This window comes from Panthera pardus, unplaced genomic scaffold, assembly GCF_024362965.1.
Source record: "Panthera pardus isolate Hobbes unplaced genomic scaffold, ASM2436296v1 HiC_scaffold_26, whole genome shotgun sequence".
NCBI classification, from domain to species: domain Eukaryota; kingdom Metazoa; phylum Chordata; class Mammalia; order Carnivora; family Felidae; genus Panthera; species Panthera pardus.
In genome coordinates this window covers 4007376-4028723 of record NW_026526832.1, presented here as the reverse complement: position 1 = coordinate 4028723, position 21348 = coordinate 4007376, and the positions used below count along the sequence as shown (strand labels likewise).

Sequence of the window (21348 nt, the reverse complement as noted above, 5' to 3'; positions counted from 1 at the left end):
CTATACAACTCTGCCACTGTAGCAGAAGCAGCTATAGACAATATGTAAATAAATAAAGGTAGCTGTGTTCCCGTAAAACCTTATTTACAAAGCAGACAGTGGGCTGGACTTGGCCCATGGGCCATATAGTTTGCCAACCTCTAGAGTGAAGGAAAGACCTGAAATACTCCTGCGTTGCAAAGTTCGATATAATTGCCATGAATGTCCTGTATTCCTGGAGCCAGAGAATCACTTATTACATACCCATGGAATATTTATAAACATTGAACAAATACTATGCCATAAGGAAAACCTCAGTGATTTCCCAAAAGTGGAATTCGTGTGGATTAAGATGTGACAAAACCAAAGAATAGGTGAAAACACTGTGTGGATTGTCCTAAGCGCTGTGGGTGCTGGGTCAGGAAACAACTCACTCTTCTGTACTTGTAGGTATGAAATAATGCATTCTTGCTGGAGAGCTGAGCCCTTGGACCGACCGACCTTTTCTGTGCTGAGGCTGCAGCTAGAAAAACTCTTGGAGAGTTTGCCTGAAGTTCAGGACAAAGCTGATGTCATTTACATCAACACACAGTTTCTTGAGAGCTGTGAGGACCCTGGAGAGGGCCCCGCACTTGCTCAGCTAGACATGAACATTGATCTTGACTCTATCATTGGCTCTTGTACTCCCAGCGCTGCTGTCAGTGTGGTCACAGCAGAAGTTCATGACAGCAAGCCTCAGGAAGAAAGGTACATCCTGAATGGGGGCAGTGAGGAGTGGGGAGATTTGGCTTCTGCCGCCCCGGCATCAGGGACGGCGGAAAAGGACTGTGTTTTACCAGAGGACAAACTTGTAAAAAATGGAGTCTCCTGGTCCCATTCCAGCCCCTTGCCCTTGGGGAGCCCATCGCCAGATGGACTTTTATTTGCCGACGACTCCTCAGAAGACTCAGAAGTCCTCATATGAGGAAACCTGAGAGACATTCCCAACTCAAGGAAATTCTTCTGCTTTAGGAGGATCTCTGTACGCTCCATGTTTTTAGAATTTGTCTTCCTTACCAATCCAATGCCATGGCCCCAAAGCACCAGGTGAATGTAAGTCATCATTAAAAATACATAATATATATTTATTTAAAGAGAAAATACATTTATATGTATATGATGGAAAGAGACAAAGGTCTATTTTAATAAAAGATGACTTATTTCATGTGCTTACCTTGCAGATCAAAGATTTAAGCTTTAACAGCCTCATCTCTAGCGCTGTTCCTTGATGTTAACATTTGCACAGAGTCAGTGTTGTTTTTTTAAAGTTCTTTTCTTTTTCATGACTATTAAGTGTAAAAATATATGTAAAATGGAATGCTGTATTTGGCTTTGCTTCTGGTCTTATGAAAAATCTGATATTCTTACATGAATCATCTATTTGATAAGAATGATTTATTTAATGTTTAAAGTTTTATAACTGAGTAATTCTTTGATGTGATTTCCTAATAAAATTTGAATGAGGAAGGGTGTGTTGTACTTACTTGAAAGACAGTGGTCACCGACCAGTGGCCTCCATGCCTCTGCAGAGAAATTCCCTTAATGGCTGGTCCTCGATGCAATTGCTTTGACCCATCTTGGCATTGTTCTGGAAAGATACGGAAAAACCACTCCAGAGTCCAAGGATGAAAAACAAAATATACTGGGGTGCCTGGGTGGCTCAGTCGGTTAAGCGTCCGACTTCAGCTCAGGTCATGATCTCACACTCCGTGAGTTTGAGCCCCGCATCAGGCTCTGTGCTGACAGCTCAGAGCCTGGAGCCTGCTTCAGATTCTGTGTCTCCCCCTCTCTCTGCCCCTCCCCTGCTCATGTTCTGTCTCTCTCTGTCTCAAAAATAAATAAAAACATTAAAAAAAAAACTTAAAAAGAAAAACAAAATATACTAAAGGGTTGACAACTACAATCTGAGTGGAAAGATTAAAAATAACTTATGGAAGAGAGTCTGACAGGTAAAAACACTTTTCCGTTTGGGAGTCACAACTTACGGGAGGTGGACCCGGGCAGTGGGCAAGGAACAGGCTTAGAACTCAGTATCTCTGAGTTCACAGCCTGGCTCTGCTATGTCATGACAGCGGTTGTTGGTTGAGCACTTGCTGTGTTTCAAGCACTTTATGTGAACTGCCCTATTTATTTATTTATTTATTTTTAACGTTTATTTATTTTTGAGACAGAGAGAGACAGAGCATGAACAGGGGAGGGGCAGAGAGAGAGGGAGACACAGAATCAGAAACAGGCTCCAGGCTCTGAGCTGTCAGCACAGAGCCCGACGTGGGGCTCGAACTCACAGACCGTGAGATCATGACCTGAGCCGAAGTCGGATGCATAACCGACCGAGCCACCCAGGCGCCCCAATGAACTGCCCTATTTAATCTGGATATCATTACCGTACGTAGCAATGCCATTGTCATGTATGGACCAGGAAACCGAAGCTGGAAACATTGAGTGACGCGCTATGGCCCACATCTAGAGAAGGGTAGAGCTGGGATTTCAGAACTCAGTAATCTGATTCTGGCTGGCTCTGCACATGATTTGGGGGTTTGTTTCGGAGGCTCTCGACCTTTTCGTTTTAGCTAATAAACACGCAGGTAGCGCTTACTCTGTGGCCACACATAGGACTCATTTAATCCTGAAAACAACCCCGGCTGGTAGGTACTGCTATTATCCCCATTTTCCAGATGGGCAGGCTGAGGCACAGAGAACCTAACTCCCTCTGCTGGTGAAGGCAGTAGACTGATGCAGTGTGAGCACTGGTCCCTCAGGCCTGTTGCTCCCCACTTGTGAGCAGGCGCCCCAAGCCACCGCAGCCTGTGAGGCTTAGCACAGGCTGTCCTGTGCCCAGCCTGGGTCCTTGTCCCAGCTGCCAACCCAGGAGCTGCAGTCTCCAACAGGAGCCAGCTTCACTGTTACTGTGCAATGCTCTATACAAGAAAGTTCTGAGGGTTTGAAAAGGATCTGCATTGTTACAGAAAATGCCAGCATCACATTTTATCAGTGAAAGAGCAAAAAGAAAAAAAAAAAGGCTGTTAGAGCCTATAAAGATAATTTCTATTGTTAGAAATTTTGGAATGGTTATTTAAAAAAATCAATAAAAAATTTTTATGACCTACTTGTGCAAACGAAGTTTCTTATTGATGGTGACTATCAACAATGTGAAGGGAGGTGCCTGGGTGGCTCAGTTGGTTAAGCGTCAGACTTCGGATCAGGTCATGATCTTGCAGCTCATGAGTTCGAGACCCATGTCAGGTTCTGTGCTATCAGCACAGAGCCTGGAGCCTGCTTCAGATTCTGTGTCTCCTCCTCTCTCTCTCTCTCTCCCTGCCCCTCCCCTGCTCGCACTCTCTGTGTGTGTCTCTCTCTCTGTCTCTCAAAAATAAATAAACTTTAAAAAAATTAAAAGGGGCGCCTGGGTGGCTCAGTCGGTTAAGCATCCGACTTCGGCTCAGGTCGTGATCTCGCGGTCTGTGAGCTCAAGCCCCGCGTCAGGCTCTGTGCTGACTGCTCAGAGCCTGGAGCCTGTTTCGGATTCTGTGTCTCCCTCTCTCTCTGACCCTCCCCCATTCATGCTCTGTCTCTCTCTGTCTCAAAAATAAATAAACGTTAAAAAAAAAATTAAAAGAATGTGAATGGTTCATCATTAAGTTCTTGATCAGGAACTGATCAAGAACTTAAAAAAATTAAGCGCAGAGAAGTGAGCAAGCTGTGACTTCTGGCTTTTCTTGAGACATCAACAAACACAGCAGAGAAACTCACTTCATCCAACCCACAACAGTGCACCAGGTCCTTGATTAAATGAGATGTGATGGGCATCACCCTCCCATCTCAGCTTCCTCTTCCCATGAGGGGAATGAAACTACCATTATTCAGGCATTTCAGTCTCCTCACTGAGAACTTTGGAAACACAGTGGTTCTTCTTAGCCACATTCGAATGTTTCAAAGTTCTGAAAGAACTAACTCTCAGAGGACCCAATCATTAGGAAACTCTTGTACGGTCTCCTGAGCATGAACTGAAAATAGCCTTTTAAATTCCCTTTTTTATAAACTCAAATTACTTTTGTAAAGTGGCTCTTGATGGGCCAAAGAGGGGGAGAGAAAACAGAAACAAATTGGGTCATTGTCTTCAGCCAGCTGGGACAGGGCTGGGGAGGTCAAGAGGGCAAGACAAATAAACAAATACCAGAAATACTCGTGACCTACAGGTTGGGACTAGCTCTGCCTTGTGAGGGTTTTTCTTGCCTTCCTCCTCCACCCCTTCTTCCTTTCCTTCCCTTCCTTTCCCTTCTCTTCCTTTCTATCCTTTCCTTCCCTTTTACCTTTTCCTGGTTTTTTTGTTTTGTTTTGTTTTGTTTTGCTTTGCTTTCTTGTTTGTTTTCTGAGTAGAGAGAAGTGAAGATCAGAACCTCATGAACTGAGGAGCACTCGGGTGGCTCAGTCAGTTAAGCGTCCGACTTCAGCCCAGGTGATCTCACGGTTCACAAGTTTGAGCCCCATGTTGGGCTCTTTGCTGACAGCTCAGAGCCTAGAGCCTGCTTCAGATTCTGTCTCTCTCTGCCCCTGCCCTTCTCGTACTTTTGCTCTCTCTCAAAATTTAAAAAAAAAAAAAAAAAAAAGAACCTCATGAGCTGGGCCATGCAGCCAATGGCAAAGGCTGGAAGGAAACTAGTCGTATGAGTGAGCACTCCTTGAACAGTCTGGGCAGGTCACTTGGCTCTCCTGGAGAGTAAAGATAGGAGTACCTTCTCTGCAACCCCCTAGGTGGTTATGTAGGAAGGGGAGAAAGCAAGGTCTTTGAAAGAACTTTATACTTACTAGAGGATTTCCCCAATTAGAAGCTTCTCCCAATTTCATTTTGTATGCAGTACAAACTCACCATTTGTCATACTAGAAATCTTTTCCCTGATTATGTTATCAACTCCTTCCAAAATAACACAAACTAGCTCAAAAATAAAATAATTTCATCATCGCCAGGGATGCACACAGTTGCGGAAGTTGGCAGAGTGAAGGAAATTGGCCATCATCCCTCACCTCAAGTGGCTCTTGGGCTCAAAGGCAACTCTCTACATCCTGATGCCCAGAGGTTCCTCTTCTGTCCATCTCATCCTGGAGTTTGGTTACTTGTGAGCCTCGGTGCTCATCCCTCCCCATATATGAGTATGGCAAGCAGTAGTGGCCTTATGGACAAGATTTGGGGACCTGGGGTGGGTCCAAGTGCCCTCCGGGGATGGAGAGACTCTTCCTCTGCCTCTGTGACTCCAGACCAAGCAGAAGTTCCTGCTCAGGAAACAAGCCAAACCACAGTCTCTTATCTTGCAAATCAGAATGACTGTGGCCAGACTAATCCTGATTCATGAAAGTTAAGACCTTTGTGACTTCTGGTCAATGGCAAAAACAAGTAGGAACTTCTGCTGAGTCAATGGGAAAATAATTGGCCCAAAAGTAAACCAGCTATGACAGCAACTTAACTTCTCTAAAGACATTTAGTTACCTTGGATGACAAGTGGGAAAACGGGAAGTTTTGTTTTCGTTAACAAACATTTCAGTAATGCCCAGTGTTTCTATATGTAGGTTTTATCTTCTCTCTTTTAAAGCTCCCAGAACAGAAGTGAAACTGCCCATCATCTATTTAACTTAAGCATGTCTTAATTGCTTAAATTAATTGTATTTAAATGTAATGATTATTTCTAGAAGCTGTAACCCCAAGACCACTACTTCAGAATATTTTCATGTACAATATCTTCTATTGAAATGGGATTCCATGTATAGATACTTGAAAGACCAACTTGAGAGTTCTATATATTAACCCTTCCTACCTCAAGGGTACAAGCATCTTAAATTAATTAGTGGATTTATTGAAACTGCATAATTATAAATTCTAACCAAGACTGTGTTCTCAAACAAGTGTCCGGTGAGGACGCATATAATAAATTCATCCATTTACTGATATTCACTGAGAAGAAGGCTCTTTTCTGGACATTGGGATTTGCAAGGAACAGCCTTGCTGTCTTGATAACAGTCCAGAGGAGGGAACACATGGCTTCAAATGAATACTTTCTTTAAAGAATATTCTTCAGAATGCTCTGACTTGCACATTTTGTTGAAGCCAAGCCTGCAGATGTTGTTTGGGCTCTAACAAACCTAAGAACTAGAGAGCAAGGGCTTTCCCTGGAAGTAGGCTCTAAGGCCCTGCCCCATAAAACTTAAAATTAAAGGGCCATCCATTGGAGTTTGAAAACCAAAATTCCATTATACCACAAATGGTCTGAGCAGTTCAAGGGAACGTACGCTGCTTCTCTAATGCCATGAGTCCTATGGCCTTTTTTAACATTGTTTCCTCAAAGATAGAAAATAATTTCTTGTGACATAATTTTGTAGTTCTCTAAATCTTTTTCTTCCTGTACTTCAGATTAGACTGTCTCTAATGATCTGTCTTCAAATTTGCTGATTCTCTCTTCTGCCAGCTCACATCTGCTGTTGAGTCCTTCTAGAGAGTTTTTCATCTCAGTAACTGTACTTTTTATTTTATTTTATTTTTAAATGTTTATTTTTTTGAGAGAGACAGAAACAGAGTGTGAGCAGGGGAGGGGCAGGGAGAGAGAGAGAGAGAGAGAGAGAGAGAGAGAGAGAGAGAGACACAGAATCTGAAACAGGCTCCAGGCTCTGAGCTATAAGCACGGTACCTGATGTGGGGTTTGAACTCACTAACCATGAGATCATGACCTGAGCTGAAGTCAGAGGCTTAACCAACAGAACCACCCAGGTGCCCCTGGGTTAAATATATAAATAAATATAAATATAAATATAAATATAAATATAAATATATAAATCAAATTTAAAAATATAAATTTTTGAAGTAAACCCTACCCCCAACGTGGGGCTCGAACTCACAATGACTCTGAGATCAAAAGTCACATGCTCTATAGACTAGGCCAGTGAGGCACCCCTCAGTAATTCTACTTTTAGCTCCGGAAGTGCCATTTGGTTCTTTTAATAACTTGTATTTCTTTGTTCATATTCTCTATTTGATTTTGAGTTTTATATAAATTGACACTTTTTAAAATAATAAAGTGTCTGCTAAATTTTTTGTCTGGGTCTCTTTAGGGAGACCTAAAGAGGTAGACCTCTATTGACTACTTTTTTTTTTTCCTATGTATGAGCTAACTTTATTGTTTATTTTCATGTTTCACATATTTTTTATTGAAACTGGCTATTTCAGATCATATACTATAGCAACTATAGATTCTAATTTGTCCCTCCTTCCAGAAGTGATTGTCATCACTGTTTTCTTTTTTTTTTTTTTTTAATGTTTTATTTGTTTAATCTCTGCACCCAGTGTGGGGCTCAAACCCACAACCCTAAGATCAAAAGTCACATGTTCCTCCAACTGAGCCAACCAGGTGTCCCTATTTGTTTTCTTATTTGTTTTTGTTTTTGTTTTTTTTTAGTGGCTTGCCTGAATTAATCCTGTAGACTGTATTTCTCCTGCAGTGTTTTACCACTGATGTCTCTGCTTATTTACTTTTTAAACATTATTCTTGTTTTCATTTTTAAGACTGGCTTTTAAGAGATCACCTCTGAGTCAGCATGGCTTAGTAATAAGCCAGCCTTTGGTCAGTGTTGTACTTGAACATCTTGAGCCATTAAAGCCTCCACCTTTTGTTTATTGATTTGTGTGCAGCTTGGAGAATATATTCCAAGTTCAGGAAATTTATAAGTGTGCCCTGCATTCACAATGTTTCTTGTTTAGCCAGTGATAAGGATTTCACTAAATGTGAATGGATTAAATATTCTGATTGAAAAGACAGAGATCATTATGCTGGATAAAAAGGGCCTTGTATCTAGAAATAGAAACAATTCTTACAACTCAACAATAAAAAAAAATTCTAACTTTTAAAAGGGAAAGAAAACATGTCTTAAAGGGGCAAAGGATTTGAATATATATTTTTCCTAATGAGCACATGAAAAGATATTCAACATCTTTAGTCATGGAAATGCAAATCAAAACCACAGTGAGGGGTGCCTGGCTAGCCCTCTTGGTGGAGCATGTGATTCTTGATCTCAGGGTTGTGAGTTCAAACTCCACATTGGGTATAGAGATTACTTACAAATAAAATCTTTAAAAACAACAACAGTGACATACCACCTCGCAGCCACTAGAATGGCTATAATCTGAAAGAAAGATAATAACAAGTGTTGGTAAGGATGTGGAGAAATTGGAACCCTCAAACATTGCTGATGAGATTACAAAATAGTACGGCTGCTTTAAAAAATAGTTTGGCAGTGCCTCAAAGAGTTAAAACATAGATTTACCATATAACCCATGAATTGCATTCCTAGGTGTATACCCAAGAGAATTGAAAACATGTTCACACAAAAACTTATACATAAATATTCATAGTAGTGCTATTCATGATAGCCAAAAGGTGGAAACAACCTAAATGTTCATCAGTGTATGATGAATGGATAAACAAAATGTGGGATATCTATACCATGGAATGTTATTCAGCCATAGTATACTGATACATGATGCAGTGTGGATTAACTCTGAAAATATGCTAAGTGAAAGAAGCTAATTACAAAGAACCACATATTGTGTGATTCCATTTATGTAAAATATCCAGAATTGGCAAATCCATAGAGACAGAAAGTAGATTAATGTTTCCCAGGAGCTGGGGGAGGAGGAAACAAAAAGTAACTGCTAATGGATTCAGGGTTTCTTTTTGGGATGACTATAATTATGGATTTTTATAGATTTCCAACTAGTTTTTCCTTCACTCATCTTAAACTCTGTTATTAGGTGCATAAGTATGTAGAATCGTTGTGTCTTTCCAGTGAAGTGACCCCTTTATTATTATGAAATTACCTTCATTATATCCCTCATAATATGTTCTGCTGTGAAATCTACTTTGCCTGATGTTAATATAGTCATTCCAGCTTTCCTGGAATATCTTATAATTTTTCATTCTTTTCAATTTTAACCTATTTGTGTTTTTATATTTAAGGTGCCTCTCTTATAGGCAGCATATAGTTGCATTTTTTTCAACCAATCTGACATCACTGTCTTTTAATTAAAATAATTAGACCATTAACATCTAATATGATTATTGATATGGTAGAGTTTCAATCAGCCATCTTGCAATTTGTTTTGTATTTGTCCTACCTGTTCTTTGTTCCCTTTTTCTACTCTTTCTGCCTTCTTTTGGAATAATCAAACATTTTTTATGATTCCATTTTACCTCCCATCATGATTTATTAGCTATAACTGTTTTTATTCTTCTAGTAATTATTTTAAGATTGGTAATTATATGCATAATTTATCACAGTCTCTGTTCAAGTGATATATCATTTAAAATATAGTATAGGGGCACTGGGTGGCTCAGTCAGTTAAGCGACCGACTTGGGTCAGGTCATGATCTCATAGTTTGTGATTTTGAGCCCCACGTCAGGTTCTGTGCTGACAGCTCAGAGCCTGGAGCCTGCTTCAGATTCTGTATCTCCCTCTGTCTCTACCCCTCCCCCTCCCCTGCTAATGCTCTCTCTGTCTCTCTCAAAAATAAATAAACATTAAAACAATTTTTATTAATATAGTGTAAAACCCATACAATAATATATTTCCATTTCTCCCTTCCTGGACTTTATGCTATTACTGCATGGATTTTATTTCACACATGTGATAAATCCAAGGTGATATTATTATATTTGTTTAAATAGTAAAATAACTGTTAAAGATATTCCAATAATACGAAAAGATCTTACATATTTACATGTTGTTACCATTTCCACTGCTCTTTATTCCTTTGTGTGAATCCAGTATTCTATCTGGAATCATCTTCTAGACGTTTTTTCCCAGGCTGGTCTTCTCATGATGAATTTCTACAGCTTTTTAAACCTGAAAATGACTATTCCTCTTGTTTTTGAAAGATATTTCTGCTGAGTACTGACGTCTAGATTAAAAGATTTTTTTTCTTTCAATTCTTTTAAAAATGTTTCTCCATTGTCTTTTTGTTTTTATTGTTTCTACAAGAAATTTGTGTCATTCTTATCACTTTGTTTGTTGTATTTAACATGTCCTTTTTTTCTGCTTTTAAGATTTTTTTTTTTATTGCTGATTGTATGCAATTTGCTTATGATATGCTTTGGTGTCATCTTTGGATTTCTTTTGTTTGGCCTTAATTGATCTTCTTGGATCTGTGAGTTTATAGTTCTTACCAAGTTTGAGAAAACTTCAGCCATTATTTATTCAAAAATTTTTTCTGACTCTCCCTTCTTTTGGGATTCCAATCGCACATATATTGGGCCACTTGACTACTCACTGATGCTCACTGCTTACTGATGTTTAATTTTCATTTTTTCATTCTTTTTCTTTTCTGAGATTTTCATTCTTTTCTTTTCTGAGATTTTGATTCATTTTTATTCCTGTGTCTTTGAGTTCACTAATATTCCCTTCTGCAGTAGTCAATATGCCATTAATCCCACCCAGTCTATTTTTCATTCTTTTTCTTTTCTGAGATTTTGATTCATTTTTATTCCTGTGTCTTCGAGTTCACTAATATTCCCTTCTGCAGTAGTCAATATGCCATTAATCCCACCCAGTCTATTTTTTTTTTTGTCTCACATGCTGTATTTTGCATTGCTAGAAACTTAATTTGGTCTTTTTTCTATTTTCCATGTCTCTACTTAACTTTTGAACATATGGAATTAAGTTACAATGACTTTTAATATCCTTTTCTGCTCATTCTGACATATGTGTCAGTTCTAGGTCAGTTTCAATTGATTTTTTTTCTCCTCCTTACACCTTATATTTTCCTAATTCTTTGCCAAGAATTTAGTTGGATGACAGATATTGTGATTTGACCTTCTAGGGTGCTGGAGATTTTTATATACCTATAAATAATCCTTGAGCTTTGTTCTAGGATACAGTTACTTGGAAACTAACCTTTTGGGTCTTGCTTTTACGATTTGTTAATTGGGCTGAAGAACCATGTTTAATCTAGGGCTAATTACGCCCCACCATTGGGGCAAAAAACTTTTGAGTACTCTAGAAAATTGCCCTGTAAATTATAAAATTTCCGAGGTTAGCTGATCAGGACGGGCGCTTTTCCCAGCCCTTTCTAATACTGTTCCTTCTTATTCTTTTTGGTGAACCTTTCCTTGGCCTCAGGCAGTTTCTTCATGTGTAGAGCAGTTCTCTGCTGAAGATTTGAGGAGGACCTTCTCTGGATCTCAAGATTCCCTCATTGTACAGCTGTCTCCTCACCATATTCAGTCCTACCAACTAACTGCCTTACTCACATTGGACTCCTAGCTGAGTCTTCTAAACTCTTGAGAATCTGCCAGGCTCTGCTTTAGTTTCTCCTCCCTGTATTGTGGCCTGGAAACTTTCTTAAGCTAGTAAGCCGAACCAATCATAGGGCCCACCTTTCTTTTTTTTTCCTTAGGAATAATTGTCCATTGCCTGATGTCCAGAGTCTTGAAAACTGTTGTTTCACATATCTGGTCTGTTTGTTGTTGTTGTTTTAGGCAGGAATGTAAATTCGGTCCCTACTGCTCTAGCTAGCAGAGGTCTCTAATGTACCTTTTACAAAATGTTTTATTATGGAAAATTTTAAACTTACACCAAAGTAGGCAGGAGGGTCATGCATCATCTCCACGTTTTAGGAAATGGTCTACTCGTGGCCAATCTTATTTTATCTGTATCCCCACTCATTTCTCTCCCTCTTGTATTATTTTAAAGCAAATCCCAGACATCATGTACACTGATGTTAGTATTTCAGGGTGAATTTCTGCAGGGATCCCTGTCAGTGCCCTCCTCATATTCCTCCTATCTTTTCACTTCAGTGTGCCTGAACTGACTCTAGCATCTCTTTGCTTAAAGGCTTTCCTCAAAAGTGGAGAAAACTACTGTGCCCCGCTCACAGCAGCCTGGAACTGCAGTCTCTTTGGTGCCCTCCCAGGGGAGACCCTAACCAAAGACTAACAGGTGTAAATATGTAAATATCTCAGCTCCTTCATCCCTTGTGTGAGGTGATTCTGAGGCTTGTGCTTCACATCTTTCTCCCAAGTTTCTCAATGGGACTGTGTTCCCTTTGCCCACGGTAGTAGCTGATGTGATAATGCCCCATTTATTAACTATATCCCCTCCCTGGCAGATTTGCTCACTCCCTGTATCAGTTTTCCAGGGCTGCCATAACGAAGTACCACAGACTGGGCGACTTAACGTAATGTATTTTCTCATGATTCTAGAAGCTAGAAGTCTGACATCAAGGTGTCAGAGTTCAAGATGTCAGCAGGGTTAGTTTCTTCTGAATCTCTCTTCTGGGCTTATAAAAAAAATTTTTTTAATGTTTATTCATTTTTGAGAGACAGAGAGAGACAGAGCATGAGCGGGGAAGGGGCAGAGAGAGGGAGACAGAATCTGAAGCTGGCTCCAGGCTCCGCACTGTCAGCATGGGGCTCCGACACGGGGTTCCGACACGGGGTTCCGACACGGGGTTCCGACACGGGGCTCCCACACGGGGCTCAAACTCACAAACTGAGAGATCATGACCTGAGCCGAAGTCAGACGCTCAACCGACTGAGCCACCCAGGCGCCCCTCTCTTCTGGGCTTATAGATGGTTGTCTTCTCCCTGTGTCTTCACATGGTCTGTGTGTGTGTGTGTGTGTGTGTGTGTGTGTGTGTCCTAATCTCCTCTTCTTATAAGGACACCAATCATACCGTAGTAGGGCCCACCTATACAACCTCATTTTTACCTTAATTACCTCTTTAAAGGCCCTATCTCCAAAGACAGTCACGTTCTGAGGTATTGGGGTTAAGACGTTAGCATATGAAATTTGGATGAAAAATTCAGCCCATAACACTCCCCTGCTGGTGCTGCACCTCCCAAATGAACTACTCCTCAAATTTTTATCTCAGGGTCTGCTTCTGGGCAAACTCATATGAAGGAAATCGCTAAAAGATAAGGACTCTTGAAAAAAATAACCAACTTACCCCTGTACACCTTTGATATCCACAGTTCAAGGCTTTACCCATTCTGCCTTGTATTATTGGCTTTTTACATGTGCACATCTTTTTTACAGCCTCACAGTGATGACAGAGACTATGCCGTACTGATCTTATCCCTGACCAGGTAATGCCTTGGATGTAGGAGATACCAGTGCTGCTTGATTTGCTCAAGTCAATGACAGTAGTTCTAATCTGCCTTGGAAACTAGGTTTTAATAGAATAGCCACAAAATCTAAATGACAAATAAAAGGACTTGTTCTTTAATAATGTAAAATCCTTGCTAAGTCAATTGCCAGCAATCTGTACAAATGTACAATACCTAGCACTAAGGTACATAACATATGTTGCCTGAATTAAGGTTCTAATGATTTAAATTAGAGGTATCTATAGCATCATCAATTGGACGCTAAAAACTCAGGATTACAAAGCCACGATTTTTATGTAAAATATCTTCAAAATGCTAGTGCCACCTACTGGTGAGGATTGGCTAGTGTTCTAGGAACCTATTTCTTAGGGCGCTTGAATTTTGATGGTTGTATAACAAGGGGTCTGTCTATACAAAGCATTAGTAAACAATAAAAATTTGACACAATAAAAACATATGATATATAATCACAAGATTCTTGTGAAAAGGAACTATCATACATTCAATCTTCACATTTATCATTTTTTTTTTTAAATGTTTATTTATTTTTGAGACAGAGAGACAGAGCATGAACGGGGGAGGGTCAGAGAAACACACAGAATCTGAAACAGGCTCCAGGCTCTGAGCCCGACGTGGGGCTCGAACTCACGGACCGCGAGATCATGACCTGAGCCGAAACCAGATGCTTAACCAACTGAGCCACCCAGGCGCCCCTCAATCTTCATATTTATAAATACACAAGACTCTCAACTCAAACCTCTCTAGACTAGACCCTCAATAATGATTGGCTGAATAAGTGACTAGGGTGAATGAGGGTGACTGATAAGGCAAACAGAACCTCTTGACTGTAAATCAGTCCTATTTTACATTAGAACAGTATTAATCGAGGATTGTATTCTCCCTCTAGACATTATTTACATTTGATAATAAAGTAGTTCTCTCTGACAGCAAGCTTTCAAAGGCGAAAATGCTAGGTAAAGTACACAGTAAGAAAAATTTAAGTCCTTTTAGGTTTAAGTAATCAGGCGGCTGTATTTGTCTGAAAATTACTACTGTGCTACCAAGTTATGCTTACAACACAATGCCTTGGGTTCAATTGACCCTGACTTCAAAGTACTTTCCAGACCACTTTCCATGAATTAGGAGAACAGTTTGTTTCCCTTGAGCTGTGAGGACTGGGATAGGGGCACGTGCATAGGATACAAGAAACTGAAACACAAGGAGCAGAAAACTTCAGCACGAAACTCCATCCCATATTCTCCATTAAGCATCAGACCACAACCATAGTGAAGTCTGGAACTTGACCTTTCACCCCTGGCCGGTCCCGCCCCCAATATGGTCCCGCCCACGCCCCGCCTGTTCTCCCGGCCCCGCCTCCACACTCCGGCCCGGCCCCAAGCCCCGCCCCCACTCATATCTCCTCCCGCGCCCCCCCCCCCCCCCATAGTCCCGCCCCTCAGCTCTTCTCCCGACCCCGCCTCCCGACTCCGGCCGGGCCCTGAAGCTCGCCTCCACGCTCTGGCCCGCCCACCCCTCCCACCCCCTACCCCCCCTTGCCGCGCTCTGTCTCCTTCTAGCTCCACTCCTGGGCTCCGCTTCCCGGGTCCGAACCGCGCCTCCCCGCCCAAGCCTAAACCCCGTCTCCACCTCCCTGTCGGAGCCACACCACACGGCCCGAACCCGCCTCCCGGGGGCGGAGCCGCACCAGGTGCGGACCCGGGGCGTGGCGGATGTCCAGGAGCGCCAGGTGCGGCTTCCGTGTCAAGATGGCCGCCGCCTGCCGCTTCGGAGCCCGGGTCCCGCCCGGCCGCCGCCTCTTTGCCGGGACCCCGCTGCTTCGCGTCGCCCTCTGCCTCCTGTGCTGGGCCCCGGCGGCTGTGGTCGCCGTCCCCGAGCTCGGGCTCTGGGCAGCGACGATCAGCGACGTAAGTGGAATGTCGAGACAGAGGCGTGGCGCGTCTCGGGCCCTCAGGGTCCTCGCCGGGACTCCTTCAGACCCCGGTTCCCGGCCCTGGACTTGTTCATCTGGTCTTTGCCGGGCCTGCTCCGGGTCCCTGATACGCCCCCTGAGCCTTTCGTCTGTTAACGGGCGTGGAGACCTCCCTCCTCCGGCTGGACTTGGGCTGTGGGGAAGCTCAGTGACGCTAGTGCACGGGGTCCGTTCTCCCTTCTGCGCGCTGCTGCTGTTCCTGCGGATCGCCTTTCCCTAAGTCCTGGCTGTGCTCTGACGCGCTCTGGTTAGATCAGGTCGCCGTTTATTCAGACCCGAGCCCCCCGATTCCTTGGCACTCCTGCCGGCATCTTTGCCTTTTGACCCCACCTCGGGCCGGGTGCAGCCAGAGGGCCACACCCGTGAGGCCACAGGAAGGACTTTCCCAGGCTTCGCTCTCAGCACAAATTTAAAAAGTGTGTGTGCGCCGCTTTCGTTTTCTTCTTTAAATGCGAGAGCTACCCCACCCCTCTTTCCCTCTTCTGCGGTTCCTGAATTTCTCGAGGGCTCCTGTCAGTCAGAGTTCGGGGAATGTGTGTGTGGAGATGGGGTGGGATGTGTGATTAAGGAGCGTTTGAAAGGCTAGGCTGGAGGCATGAGTGTGTGGAAACTTCCTTTCCAGGGCAGGATATTTGAGAACTTGGCATCTGGTAGTTGCATGAGATGATGTAGGAGCGAGGCAAGAGTAGCATTTTGGAAAATTTTGCTAAAGAGGGGCAGGAAATCAGGAAGAGAGGCCTTATCTCCTGCTTTTCTGGAGTCAGATGACTCACCCAGCTCTGTTTTGAGATGATTATTTTCCATATGCATTGAAATGATGTCTAAGTTCTAAAGGCAAAACTTATATTTTGATTAACTCAACCAGAAACATTTAGTGCCAGAGGCTGCAAATACTTCCTACAGCATAGAAACTATACAGGAAGGAAAGTTGGTCTCTTTCTCAGTTTTTAAGACCCAGTGCTACCATTTCTTCCAGGGTCCTTCATTATATGCACCAGTGATAATAGTGTGTGCATCTCTATTACTGAATTTCTCTGGACAGTAAACAGAAAAGTCCAAGAGCTACACGCATGGGTTCATGCTGCTTCTCTGGTGAATGAATGACAGTATCACAGAGACTAAGAGTAGACAATATTGGAAGTGAATGAGCTGTGCACAGATTGTTCAACTCCTCTACCGTATCTGTAAAGATCTTTGCCAACTATACTTTAAACAGTGCAACTCCAAAGGGCCTGCAGAAAGAATGACTTTGCTTCCTGAATGAGGAAGGTAATTTTTTCCTTGGATCCCGCGTGAGGTCAGTAGCAGTCTGTGAAGCCCTGCTTTGCAGGGAGTAGGCTGATTTTTCCCCCCATTTCAAGTTGTTGGAACTTGTCCTTCAGCACAAGAAAGGAGAGCAAGCCTTTCATTAATCTGTACTGCAGATGTCTCAAGCAGTGCTTCTTTTGATTGTAAAGGTCAACAAATAGTTTGAGCACCTTTGGTATTAGACTGGCTGGCCACTGCTGTTGCAAAGATGAATTTTAGACAACAGTCCCTTCTCTCAAGAAGCTCACACAGTGGTAGGAACAGCAGATTCATGAATAGTGATTACCTACAAGGCAGTATTCTTAGGATATTGCTGGAGCACTGAGGGGGTCACCTAATCCCGCTTCCTAGAGTTGGTACCTGGCTGGGTCTTAAAAAATGAGTAGATGTTACCTCAGTGAGGAAGAAGGAGGGAGTAGAGCAGCAGTGATGCAGGAAATTCTTAATATTTCTGCTGAATGAGGCTCTGGTAGGAGTGTTAGAGTGACTCAGGCCACCATAAACCTTCCAGAGCTTGCTTGGCCCTGGGCCTATGGCTAGGGGTCTAGACTCCAGGACCTGCAGGGTCTGAGGCCAGTGATATTTAGTGCAGTGAGCTAGATTTAGGACTGGAGGGGATGCTGGGGAGAGCGGTGGACTATAGATTACATGCTTCTTCTGAAGAGGGCAGCTACCATTCGGCTCCAGCAGGTGGATATTATATGGTGGTGTAGGCACAGAATTGCCAGGTCTCCTTTTTTGACATGTGAAGCCAGAATCCATCTTTTCATCATGTCAACTAATTCAAAACTTTTTTCGAAAGGGTCCTGCTGATTCACAGAAACCCCATTTAAAGGTTGGAATAGGCCACCAGGAACAAATTTTGGGTGTGAATGAGGGAGAGCCATTAAGGATTTTAGACATAAGTACCAATCACTGCGGCTGCTATATCAGGATGAATTATAGGCTCAGATCTGGGGCAGAAATACCAGCTATTGCAGAACTGTAGGCAGAAGATGTTGAGAGCCTGAATTGGAGCAGTGGTGGCAGGGATGGAGAGGAAGAGCTACATTTGGGAAGTGTTTGTGAGATCAAGTAGGCGTGCTTTGGGGATTGGGCAATGGAGGTGAGAGACTGGAAGGAGCCAAGGCTGAGGTGACTGAAGATGGCATCACCTGCAGCCAACACGGGCAGTGTAGGAAGAGTTGGCGAGGAGCAGAGAGGACCGTATCTGGTTTAGGACAGGTTAGTGTGGAATGTCTGTTGAACATCCTCGTGGACATGACCTTGAGGCGGTTGGGTAGGCGGATCCGGAGCTCAGAGGAGGGGTCCGGGCTGGGGGTTTTGTTGTTGAAACTGTGTTGGGGTGAGAGGCTATCAAGAAAGAGCTGTCTGTCATCAGCCTTTTTCTTTCGTTCCTAACCACTTGTTCATTGAACACAATCCCTTCTCACAGCGTTTTTATTCTTGGTGAGGGCATTCATTAAATAACCAAGTGATAGATTATTTCGTTTTAGTTGTGGCAAGGGTTGTGAAGGATGGGTCCTAGAGACCATGGAAGGGAAGGCCTGGCCTGGTGTGGAGCGTCAAGGAAGACTTCCTGAGGAAGGGACTCTTGAACTGGGCTGAGAAGGGTAAGAAGTCACTAACAAGATGAGGAAAGTGACAGGGAAGGGTTTTTTCAGTCAATTTTCAGGTTCCTGAGGGCAGGAAGGAGTATCCTGCTTTTGAAGCACTGAGAGAAAGGTGCTAACACAGGTGGGCAGGACTTTGACTATGCAGGGACCTGTAAGTGGCAGTAAGAATCGGTCTGTTGTAAGTACACAGTTAGGGAGAAGGATGGTTGTTTTATCAAAAGTACATTCATACCAGTATCGCGAGAGCAACTGCAGATGCACAGGTAGGACCCCTGTCCGAGCGGCAGGCAGCGATGGTTCAGGCAGCAGCCCTGACCCCCTGTGATGCTGGGCCCCGCTGAGATGCTAGAGGCAGGGGCATTCCGGAGCCTAGTAGAGAGTTAGATACATGGAACAGGATTTTAAGCAAGTGGGTGAAATGACCAGATTTTTAACATTGTTTTAATTTTTTAAAAATTACTTAAAAATTATTTTAAAAAAATCACTCTGGTCACAGGAGTGCGAGAGTTAGAACTGTGTATTCTCCAGGGTAAAACTGTACTCCTGAATAGAGAAAAAAATTTTAACTAGATTATTCTGTATTTCCTTGTGTTTTCATTTTAGAAATCAGGACCTTTGATATTTAGGAAAACTGTGTTTAACTCTACAGAAATCAGGTTTTCTGGTAAGTACAATAAACTAATAATATTAATATAACAGTACATTATAAATGAATAACCTCGTGTAATATAACAGAAACTGATATGTTACTAAAACTAATATATATTTTAAACTAGGCTAAATACTTGTTTTTAAGTGGTTCTAAAATTTTCAGGGTTGGGGCGGGCGCCTGGGTGGCGCAGTCGGTTAAGCGTCCGACTTCAGCCAGGTCACGATCTCGCGGTCTGTGAGTTCGAGCCCCGCGTCAGGCTCTGGGCTGATGGCTCGGAGCCTGGAGCCTGTTTCCGATTCTGTGTCTCCCTCTCTCTCTGCCCCTCCCCCGTTCATGCTCTGTCTCTCTCTGTCCCAAAAATAAATAAAAAAACGTTGAAAAAAAAAAAAATTAAAATTTTCAGGGTTTCTTTTGTTTCAGTGAAGACTTGGTTATTTTCAAGAATAGATTTCTCTGATCCTGTCTCAAAAAATGTAATGTGAATTGATCTTTAAAAATTATAATTAATGTGTAATAAAGTAGGCTTCTGTGAAATTTGACTCTGAATCCCAGCTTTTAAAACTAGATAAATTCCTTTTATGAGTATATGAAATGTCGTGATTGTGGTAAAGCCTTTATGCCCCTGAAATTTTTATAAATATATCCATCATCATAGAATACAGTAGAAATTACTACATACTAACATTTTAATTAGGATTTTAGAGCTTATGAAAGTGAACTTATTTGTTAGAGACTATGTTCTCTATGTAAATGCCGATGTGTGAGAACTACCAGGTTCTCATAGATCTTGAGGTTTTCAAAATATTTTTTTTAATTTTTATAGATTTTTTTTTTAGTGTTTTATTTTGAGAGGGGCAAAGAGAGAAGGAGACAGAGGGTCCAAAGCGGGCTTTCAGCTGACAGCAGCAAGCCCGATGAGGGGCTCAAACTCACGAACCCTGAGATTATGACTTGAACCGAAGTCAGACACTTAACCAACTGAGCCACCCAAGGTTTTCAGTATTTTTGATGAATTTATAGCAGATCATATTTACTGTGGTCTAACTCCTCTTAGTGTTTCCAGTAACTTGACTAGGTAAATTAGCTGCCAAGGTTAAAGTTTTGGCATAAGGAGTAGTTTTTTGTTGGGTAAAGCAAATTGGCTTCCTGGGGATCCAAAGCCATGTCCCTTTTCTCTATCACAGTATGCTCAGGTCATTTGTTGGGTGATTCTGCTATATGTCCAGCCATCAGCTAGACAGCAGAGGTGGTTCAAAGCAGTTCATTGATATCATCAGTGGTGATAACAACTTGGTAAGAGGAAATTGAAGTCCAAGGTGGGTGAGGGGGAAAAAATTGGCATCTAACTACTTTAGTGAATTCAGATTTCAGTGGCTAGACAAGTAAGACTTAGGAGACTGTTGCAGACAAAAAAAAAAATTACATGGGGGGGAAAAGTGATATGGACCAGTGAAACACATAATCTGATTTTAAAAAATCATACCTAATATCTGAGATCAGCTAAGAGTAGACCACACTCAAGACAGTGGTATTAATATATCTAAAGAAAGAATGAGGCAGAAGACAGTTAACAGTAAAAGCATAAAAAATATATATGTGAGGGTTTAGTTAAGTAAAGCAGACAGTGTCTAGTAGCACCGATGAGAGAGAGGTCTTCTTTTTTTTTTTTAATGTTTATTTTTGAGAGAGAGAAAGAGAGATAGAGTATGAGCAGGGGAGGGGCAGAAAAAGAGGGAGACGCAGGTCTGAAGCAGGCTTCAGGCTCTGAGCTGTCAGCACAAAGCCTGACATAAGGCTCGAACTCAGGAAGGGTGAGATCGTGACCTGAGCCGAAGTCAGACGCTTACCTGACTGAGCCACCCAGGAGCCCTGAGAGAGAGGTCTTCTTGAGCTGTGACTGTAGGTGGGACATGTGGCTGATAGATGTAGACGTAGTATCCATCTGAGCCTTCATTCTGGTGCCATGCTCATCAAGCAGCTTTCATCACCTTTGGGTATCCAGGAAGACATGCTGAAGGGAGAGAGTTAATCATTACACAACCACTTTATAGTTATTGTTCATTTGAAGCAGTAATTGGACATTCCAGATTATACATCTAAATTGGTGTTGTAATGAAGGAGTGAGAATGAGGCTCTGTGTTCTCACAGAACCAATTTTAATGCCTGCAAAAATCTAAGAATTAGTCCCTTGGATATGTGTCCCTGCCGTTTGGTAGATGAGACATCTGACTTTCCTTTAGGCGACCACTCTTTTGGTAGCCCATTCAAGAGGTAGTCTTGTGGAATTGCTGCTGAAAATCTCTCAATGTTATTCACCCCTACACAGAATAAAAGAAATATGCTATATAGTCATCTCAATATGTACAGAAAAATATTTGAAAAAATTCAACACCCATTCATGATAAAAACTCTTAGAAAACTAGAAATAGAAGGAACTTCCTTAAGCTGGTAAAGACATCTATGAAAACTCTTTAGCTACCGTTATACTGTCTGTTTTCCCAGATTGGTCTATAAATTCAGCTAATTTCAATCAAAATCCAAGCTGACTTTTATGTAGAAATTGACTAGCTGTATCTAAAATTTATATGCAAGTGCAAAGAACCTAGAATAGCCAAAGCAAT

At 42.2% G+C, this 21348-nt stretch overlaps 2 protein-coding genes across 4 annotated transcripts in view; both read left to right on the top strand.

The window, feature by feature from the left end:
- The window catches only part of MERTK (MER proto-oncogene, tyrosine kinase), a 126305-nt gene extending 113015 nt beyond the window's left edge, over positions 1–13290 (top strand). The window contains exon 19 of one of the 2 annotated variants that reach the window (XM_019445225.2): positions 13091–13290. In XM_019445225.2, coding sequence (XP_019300770.1) covers positions 13091–13124 — 34 coding nt within the window. In that variant the 3' untranslated portion in view covers positions 13125–13290. Of the gene's footprint in view, positions 1–429; positions 1486–13090 lie in introns of those variants that run through there. The other variant, XM_019445210.2, reaches the window with a different exon arrangement.
- A 1407-nt stretch (positions 13291–14697) lies between these two features.
- Positions 14698–21348, top strand: part of TMEM87B (transmembrane protein 87B) — a 51246-nt gene continuing 44595 nt past the window's right edge. For both annotated transcript variants that reach the window (XM_053890949.1, XM_053890948.1), the window contains exons 1-2: positions 14698–15086; positions 18679–18739. In XM_053890949.1, the coding sequence (XP_053746924.1) occupies positions 14892–15086; positions 18679–18739 (256 nt within the window). In that variant the 5' untranslated portion in view covers positions 14698–14891. The remainder of the gene's footprint in view (positions 15087–18678; positions 18740–21348) is intronic.